We start from the raw sequence: 9,397 nt of genomic DNA on the forward strand, positions 1-9,397 counted from the left end.
CCCACGGTTTTTATTCCCAGCCAAGAGGCATCGATGAAGAGTTTAACATGCACCTTGTGTTAACTGTGCTGGACTGTGGAGATTTTTGTTGTGTTGTTGTTCAGTTGTGTCCAACTCTCCGTGACCTAATTTNTCCACGGTTTTTATTCCCAGCCAAGAGGCATCGATGAAGAGTTTAACATGCACCTTGTGTGAACTGTGCTAGACTGTGGAGATTTTTGTTGTGTTGTTGTTCAGTTGTGTCCAACTCTCCGTGACCTAATTTGGGGTTTTCTTGGCAAAGATCCTGGAGTGGTTTGCCATTTCCTTCTCCAGCTCATTTTACAGATGAGGAAACTGAGGCAGACGGGTTAAGTGACTTACCCAGGGTCACCCAGCTAGTTAGTGTCTAAGGCCAGATTTGAACTCAGGAAGATGAGTCTTCCTGCCTCCAGGCCTGGTGCTCTGTCCACTTAGCTGCCCTGGCTCTGGGGGTACAGAGAACAAAATGAAACAGCCCCTGCCTTAAGGGGATTTCAACCTAATGGGGAAGCCTCATGCATTAAGTGATTTATTAAAAACTTAGTGTTGTACATTAGTAAACCTAAGTAAAATTGCTTAGTAAATAAGATAGTAAATTAATTTCAGTGCAGAAAGTATAACATTGCAGGCACTCCCTTTATGTCCCCAGGAGGACTTTTTTTTTTCTCAGCCAAAGACAAGGTTTATTAAAACACTGATTGGGGTGAGTGAGGTTCCTAGTGAGTCTGCACTATTGGCCAGATTATAAGAATCTGAGCCCCGAGCAGGACTTTCTGTCCATTACTTCTCAGCTACTTTCTCCCTTGCCTGGCCATCATTTCTTGGTTCTTCCTTCTTCTAGTTTGGCTTTATCATGTTGGGTTATTCCGTAAAAGACTTTCCAAAATTCCTCTTGCTTATGATTTTAGGACATGTCATCATATTCATGTACTACAGTTTAATAATTAACCATTCTGCTTGTCACGCCTTGTTTGCCTGAGTTTCCCCATCTGTAAAGTGAGTTGGAGAAGCAAGTGGCAAACCACTCCAATATCTTTGTCAAGAAAGCCCTAAATGGGGTCACAGGGAGTCGGACGTGACAGAAATAAATGAACAACAAAATTTGTGTTGCTGCCAGGGTTGTGCAGTTATTAATAATGTTGATATGAAGATCTTTGAAGAGATCTTTGACCTCTGTATTTTTCAGGCAGATTCTCACCACATCCAGGCAAGTGATCTCTCCCCTGAATGTTGGGAATGTAGAGGGACAGAATTCCCAATGAGAAAATTTCCTCCGCTCATGCAGACCAGCATCTGATCTGATGCATATATTCTTAGAATCTAATTTTGGGGCCCTGAGAAGGCCTTGCGGAAGGTCGTACAGCCAGTGTGTGTCTGAGGTAGAATTGAACCCCCAGGTCTTCCTAACTCCTCCATACACTATATCATACTGCCTCTCTGATGGGATTTCTAAGTAAAAGGAACTTTTAATCCCAGACCATTTATCAGGGAGTCCAACCTCTTCATGTCAACAAAAAACAATGACCCAGAGCAGGAACATGACTTGCATTTTAGGTCAGAGAGGCCAGATTTGAACCCAGGTCCAAATTTAGCAAGATGCAAATAGCCTATGGCCACCCAACCTGAACAGTAGACTGCTGAGACCAGGTGATACATCCTAGTGTAATGGAAGCAGAGAGCACTTGATGTGAGAGTGAGAAGACCAGGGTTTAAATCTGATGCTCATTCCTAGGGAAGGGAAGTGAGTCATCCAAGCAAATAGTGAGTTTCCTCGTCTGTCAGATGAGCATCCTTGCCCCCGTGCATGCCCAGCTCTGATTCTGTGACCCAGTGATCCTTCTGGTAGCTAGGGGACCTCCGGCGTTCCTTCTGGCTCCAGGTCTGATGCTTGCTACGTGGGCTTGTACGTCCCAGACAAAAACCATTAACTTTATCCTAGAGCAAAAAAACCCGGTTATCTGGGTGGAAGAAGTCACACACTGGGGTACAGTGGAAAGAGAACACTGGATTTGGAGTCAAAAGACCTGGGTTCAAATCTATACCCTGCTACTTACTATGTGGCCTCGGACAAGTTACCCTCTAGGCCTCAGGTAGTTGTTATTCAGTCATTTTTCAGTTGCGTCCCATTTGGGGTTTTCTTGGTAAAGATACTGGAACGGTTTGCCATCTCCTTCTCCGGCTCATTTCACAGATGAGGAAACTGAGGCAAACAGGGTGACGTGACTTACTCAGGGTCACACAACTAGTAAATGTCTGAGGCTGGATTTGAACTCCTTTCTTCCTGACTCCAGCCCCAGTGCTCTGTGCACTATGGCGCCACCTAGTGGCCCCCAGGTCTCAGGTAATTCATCTGTAAAATGAGAGGGTTAGACCTCTTACAATGCCTTCCAGATCTATATGCTGCATTACAGGCTATGCGTGACATCCGGCTATGTTTGCTGTGACCAGGTTTCCTCCTACGTCAACTCTGAGAAGCTGGGAACAAAATGACAATTGTGTTGCTGTTTACTCCTAAACAGCCCCTCCCCCAAGACCATCCACCAATAAAAAAAGCCTTAATGGGCCACTTTATTGTTGGAGTGAAGAGGAACAGTGGCGTGTAATAGAAAGTGAACCGAGACCGCTTTTTAATTGTGTTTGTGAGATCTCTTTCTTCGAAGCAGCAGCAAACAGGCCTAGAGTCAGAATCTGGAGTCCTCAGTTCTAACTCTGGCTCTCCCATTCTCTGTATGACCTTGGACTAGTTACTTCTCTGGGCTCTAGTTTCCTGCTGTAACAAAGGGGTTGACCTGAGATTCTTAAGGGATCAGCTAGCTCTAAAACCAGTTTAATCCAAAGAATTTTTTTTAAAAGTTCCTTCATTTTTCAAGAATATTCCACCAGATTGTTCAGGGACTGGTATACCTGTGTTTTGTGAGGTATGGGACCCTCCCAGACGTGACATGCATTAAGTGAAGTAGGAAAATATCAAAAATCAGCCCGCTACCAGTCTTAGAAGGCCAGGGCGGCCTGCCTCTCAGCAGGCTTGCTTGCCTTCTTTTTACATTTGCTCAGGAATATTGACAGGAGGGACAGGTCTCATCACCCCTGGGAGGAGAAGAAATTCTCCCACATTCCCCAGGTAGGCTTTCTGGAGAGAAAAGGTCACCGTGACAGTCTCTTCCTCCCAGGGATTAAAGTCTCCCTGGCCGTCCTCTGTTCCCTCCAAAAACTTGGCTGGACAGTTACTGTTGCTTTAAAGACAAGCTTCCTCTAGTCAGTGCTCACCTATGATCCCAGCTGCTAGTGAGGCTGAGACTGGTGGATCCCTTGAACTCAGAAGTTCTGAGCTGCAGTAGGCTAAAGCAATCAGATGTCTGCCCTGAAGGGCACCAAGAAGGCAGGAGCCGTTGGGAGCCGCCAGACTCCCTAAGCAGAGGCAGGCCGGCCGAGGTCAGAAAAATGGAGCGAGTCAACTCTGTCGTGCCCATCAGGATTGTCCTGGGTGGGAGAGGGAGACCCATCTACCCCCTGCACCCCCAAAGTATTCTGAAAGAGAAGAATTTTTTTTACCATTATTATATTATAAAAACTTAATTCCTACCAAATTGATTCCACATCTTGGCATGGAGATTACCCTAGGGACTAGTGATGCCAGTGGCCAAGCTGTTCAGGCCATGCTCACTGGCCCAGTGACTGCTGTGCTCTTTTTCTATCTCTCTCTCCCTCCCTCCACCTCTTGTTCTCCCCTTTCATATGTGTGTGTGTGCATACATACATATACATAGATACACCCATATTCATTTAACAAGCTTTTATCTATCTGTCTATCTATCTAGCTCTATCTCTCCCTGTCCCTAACTGGGGGGAAAAAGGAAACCCCAAACCTTTATAACAGAAATACGTAGTCAAGCAAAATATCCCTACACCAGCAATTTCCAAAAATGCACGTCTCAGTCTGTACCCAGACTCTACCATCTCTGTCACAAAGTGGATGGCTATTCTTAGCTGGTGGGCCATGCAAAAAACAGATGGTGGGCCATAGTTTGTCCGTCCCTGCTCTAGGCAATGCTGTTAAAGTCTAAATTACAAAGAAAATGGGGGCTGTCCTAGGTAAGACAGAGTTTCATCACCTGAGATTGGTAGAGAAATGTCAGAATTTATTAGGCACTTACTGTGCACAGGGCATCATGCTCAGTGCTTTGGATATAACCCTAGGCTAGTGGAATTGCTTGACTCTGTCCCTGTTGTTATACATGGTACAGGACTAGGGACTAGAAGGGACCAGAGAAAACAGATAGGACAACCACCTCATTTTATAGATGGAAGGTTAGTCTTCCCTCTATAACCTTGGACAGTCATTTCTCTTTATCCATAAAATGAGGGGGTTGATTCCTCATTTTATAGATGAGGAAACGTGTGTGTGTGTGTGTGTGTGTGTGTGTGTGTGTGGCAATTGGGGTTAAGTGACTTACCCAGAGTCACGCAGCTATTAAGTGTTATGTATCTGAGGCCGGAGTTGAGCTCAGGTCCTCCTGACTCCAGAGCCAGCACTCTATCCACTGTGCCACCCAGCTGCCCCAGGAAACTTTTATAGTTGAGGGGAACAGGGATGATCTGGGGAGGTTATGTGACTTATCCAGGGTCACAAACAAGGGAAGCATCTGAGGAGAACTTTGAATCAAGAGCCAGGGCTCTTTCCACTGTGGGTTGTGGGCGCCGGGGTGGCACAGAAATGGTCTCTGATTTATTTTCACTCTTACTTGCCCTTTCCCACAGCCCGTGGGGTTTGGTACACACCTGCCGCCCACCTCCTGGCACTCTATGCAAGGCATTTATTCATGCAGTCCATCCTAACGCCACCGCCCTTCTCAATGGCTCTGTCTTTGTGTATTCCCTTGGCAGAAGTCAAGGAGTATGAGCCGCCGTTTGGTTCCAAAGTGAGAGAGCATCCCTGTGTGGAGAGCATGAAGGACAACGTGCTGAGAGACCGCGGACGGCCCGAGATCCCCAACACATGGCTCAGCCACCGAGTGAGTACTGGCTAAGCCTGGCAGAAATTCGCCCTGGGATTGGTGGTGAGATGCACAGTCGCTCCCTGCTTAATGTCCTTGTTGTTTTTAAGAGAAGATCCTATTCCTATAAATGTCAGGCCCAGGCCAGCAGGTGCTTTCTAAATAGGGCATTCAGTAAGGAAGGATTTAGGAGGAGATGTCATTTTTTCCAAACTCTTGTGTCCTATTCCATCTGCCCTTTGAACATGGTGATGGCTGTAGCTGCCCCACAGTCATTACATACTGCATTACATATTGGCATTTATATTACATATGGCATTTATATTTAATTTCTCTCTCATTCCCAGTCCTTGAACAGAAAACTGGGAAGAGATGTGGTTTTTTTTTTTTACCTGCTTTTTCATGTGTTACTTAGGCTGAGATATGACTTAAGATGTGTGTGTGTGTGTGTGTGTGTGTGTGACAGAGAGGGAGAGGAAGCTGGGTGTAGTGGTGGGAGGAAGGGTTGTGGATATAGAATAGGGAGAGAAATGTCTGATTATACAAGAAAAGACAGGAGAAGAAGTTACTTAGGAAGCAATGAAGAAAAGAAATGAAGTTAGGTGGATCAGAGAAATTCCTGGTCAGGAAATCCTGTGGCGTCTTCAATGGATGTTTCTCAAGCACTTATCAAAGGTGCGTAGATTTAGTTAAGCATACCAATATTTGTGGCTACTGTGTGCCGGGCACTATGTTAAGCAGTGGAGGAAAAAACAAAAACAAAAAAAAAAACAAGCGATAAACGGCCCCAGTCCTCAAGGGACTCATTGATCCCAAGGAGTTCACGTTGTCATTGGGAAGATGACATGCAAACAGCTGTGTGCCTACAAGATGAACACAGGGGACATTGGAGAGGGGTCTCAGAGAGAAGGACAGGAATAGTTAGGGGGAATACGAGCAGCTAGTGAGGATTTGAGATGAGGTGTGAAATTCATCTAACCAATGTGCATGTGCACACATTTCACAGATAAAGAAACTGAGGCTTGGGGAGATGGAGTAACTTTGGTAGGATCACATGGGAAATAAATGGCCAAGCTGGGGGAGATTCAAGCCCACCTTCTTTGACTCTGAGTTCATCCCTCCCTCCATGTCAACACACTGTTCCATGAGCCAGTGAAATGGGAAGAGGGAAAGAGAACCCACAAGGACATGAACAGTCAGGCCAAACACCCCTAACAATGATTCCAAAGAGCTAGCATGGGAGGCATTGTCAGGGGTGTGTGTGTGTGTGTGTGTGTGTGAGAGAGAGAGAGAGAGAGAGAGAGTGTGTGTGTGTGTGTGTGAGAGAGAGAAAGAGACAGACAGACAGAGAAGAGAAAACAGCAGTGATTTTTGTGATGTCCACAGAGAAGGACCCTCGATGTAAGGCCACCACATGTGCAGTGAATAGCCTTGTCTAACCTATAAGATGGCTATATAAAATTTTTCTTGCATCCATTGAAAGTTATAGCCAAGTCTAAGGTTTCTGTCAGGGCAGGGCATGTTCGAAGAAGAAATGAAAACAATCAGTACAACCCAGGGAGACAAATGGAGCAGGAAGAAGCCAGTCTGTGCCAGCGCTGGAATCCAGTCCCTCTGATAAGGGCTGGTCCAGCCCAGAAGAGTTCCAGGCCCGGCCTTGGTCCGAAGTGCTTCCCCTGGTGGTTGAGGCCAAGATAACCTTTCCCCCAAGGAATGCAGGCCTGTTTTGTGTATACTTGGAGCCAGCCCGGATTCTCTCTGCTGCATTTTCCTTCCCCCTCCCTTGCAGTAGGTTTGGTGTAATGAAGCCATTATTCATGGTGATAAAATTCTGGAATGAATTTGCATAATACATTTTTCCTGTTAATGAGATTTGTCGCACTATTGATTTCAAGTTAATGCTTAATATTTAATTTACTGCCCGTAATTACAGCGGCAGAATAAAATAAATGTTGCTTATGTACAAACAATAGCATTCCACTATTAACGGCACTATCCGTCAATACCACCAATTAGGTAAATGATGCAATTAATTCAGCTTCATGAAATCATGGGGTGGGGGAGGGAGGCTTTGAGGTTTGCTAGAAATAGAGTTGTGGAAGCAGCCCCTGAAAATCCAGGCTCCCATAGCACTCTCCGTGATTTATCTGTAGACCTGGGACCGGACCAGGAGCGAGGTCACTTGAGAGCATTTTTGTCCCCATGTTTGTAGGGGCACACTATCTGTGCTGGCTGGCTAGGGAAATACTCAGTGATGTCAAAATCTTGGGGCAATCAGGTTGGACTTCTTGGAGCCAGGCTTCTGGGGTATTAGGAGCACTCTGTACGAGGTGAGGTAAGATAGTATAGTGAGTGGATAGAGGACCTACCTTGAGGTCTGAAAGTTGGGTTCAGATCCTGCCTTGGTGACCCAAGTAAATGCTGTAATGGTCTAGGCAACTCTGAGGTTCTGAGAGAGTAAATTGAGGACTGTGCTTTGGAGCAAGGGTATCCAGGTTTGAATCTGGACTCTACCTGTGTGACCTCAAGCCAGTCTCCTCGCCTCTCTGTTTCCTCATCGAACTAGAAGACTTCTCAGGCTATCTTGAGTCCTTTCCCTTATTCTTGGCTGAGTTTTTCTGGGACTTCTGTGTGCTTCTTCCTGACTCCCCGATCTCTCCTGACCTGTCCCCATGCAGGGCATACAGATGGTCTGTGAGACTCTGGCCGAATGCTGGGACCACGATCCAGAAGCGCGACTGACCGCTCAGTGTGTGGCCGAGCGTTTTGACGAGCTGGGCGACCTGGACCGGCTGTCGGGGAGAAGCTGTTCGGAGGAGAAAATCCCTGAGGACGGCTCCCTGAGCCCCACCAAGTAACCCCGGGCTGAGCTCGTGGTGAGGGCAAGGACGCTGCCCATCTACTCCGAAGGCCGAAGGCAGGAAAACGCCGTCTGATAGTGCCTTGGCCTGGCTTCCTGTGAAACCGAGGGGGTCCCTGCACTCCCCTGAAGCCGGGGCTCTGGAGAGGAACTCGCTTTGGTGGCAACCAGCAGCAGGCGGGGAGTGGGTGACATAAAGCATTCTACGCCTGTGACATTGTCATAGGATAAGCTGTGTGAGCGCTTCCTCAGGAAATGAGATTTTTTTCCCCCTTTCCTTACAATAGCCAATAACAATTGCACTTTATTAATGCCTGTATATAACTACGGAATAGCTATGTTTTATATATATAAAAATATATATTATATATATATATCTATAGTTCTATCTACAGCCATACTCTGTAGCGACAGAGAGGAGAATGCCAAGGAGATTATCACCGTATCAGAGGAATGAGGGACGAGAGGGCCCCTCAGACAGCATTAGCTCCTCGCCCCTCCCCTCCAGTAGAGAGGCAGACCGCCGCCGAGGAGTGGACTGCGGCCTCCCACACCCCTGCTATTTCCCACATTTCCCAAGAATGCCAAAGCTCACTCCTGGCCCAGAATAGCCGTTCTTAACTCTTGTTCCTCTGTGCTGTTTCGGGGTTCATGTGGTTCTTTGGTGGGCTTCCGACGGACTCCTCCTGGCCCCCAAGTTTGGGATCACCTTCCTTAGAGGAACTCTCAGGCTCTTGCACCCATTCACCATTGGCCAGGAGCCCTTCAGCAACTGGAGCCCAACGTAATCACAGGCTAAAGAGAAATGTGGAGAGCGGCTCCCTCCGGGCCCCCACAAAATCAGCCCAAGCCAGACAGATGTTTTCCATTTGCCTTACCTTATATTACGTGGTTGTGACTTTCTTTATGAAGAAATTATCATGAGTATTTTGCTCCTGAGCCCTCCACCACAGCAGCCCCCCCAGATCATTTGGCCAAATCTCTGCTCCCTAACCCCACCAGATGTGCATCCTGTGTCTTGAACTCCGTTATTTTAGCCTCTAGTTTTCTATGCAAAAGCCAATGAATTCCATCTCTCCCCACCCCTTGAATGCACTCGGACACTTTGGCATTATGGAAAGGAGATGATAGATGATATTGCTGTAGGCCTGCTTCCCTAGACCTTACAGGAAATATAAGCCCTGCTCTAACTCTGAACTTGCAATAAATTTTCCTCTGGTGAGTCCCAGTTTCTTCCTCCAGTTTGGAATCGCTGGTGTGATCCAATGGAATCTGGATTGATTCCTGGCCCTGCCATCTATGTGTATGGCCTCTGACAAATCACTTCACCATCCAGATCTCAGTTTTTGCATCTGTGAAATTGAAAGGGTTATGATACTATATGGCTTTCAAGGTCCCTTCCAACACAAAATCTATGCTTTCTCCCCCACCCCATGTCCATCCAAGATTTAATGACAAAGACTTAAGTCCCCTTTGGAGGGTAGAGATGGGATAGCAGCATTCCCAGTCTTTTTTTTTTCTA

The 9,397-nt window shown here is 46.7% G+C and overlaps 1 protein-coding gene across 1 annotated transcript in view; it reads left to right on the forward strand.

Moving 5' to 3' along the window:
• Window positions 1-9,097, forward strand: part of TGFBR2 (transforming growth factor beta receptor 2) — an 88,553-nt gene extending 79,456 nt beyond the window's left edge. The window contains exons 6-7 of the mRNA XM_027872147.1: window positions 4,906-5,033; window positions 7,694-9,097. Coding sequence (XP_027727948.1) covers window positions 4,906-5,033; window positions 7,694-7,873 — 308 coding nt within the window. The 3' untranslated portion in view covers window positions 7,874-9,097. The remainder of the gene's footprint in view (window positions 1-4,905; window positions 5,034-7,693) is intronic.
• The last annotated feature ends 300 nt before the right edge of the window (window positions 9,098-9,397 follow it).

Source organism: Vombatus ursinus, unplaced genomic scaffold (genome assembly GCF_900497805.2).
Source record: "Vombatus ursinus unplaced genomic scaffold, bare-nosed wombat genome assembly UNPS02014799.1, whole genome shotgun sequence".
In the NCBI taxonomy this organism is placed as follows: domain Eukaryota; kingdom Metazoa; phylum Chordata; class Mammalia; order Diprotodontia; family Vombatidae; genus Vombatus; species Vombatus ursinus.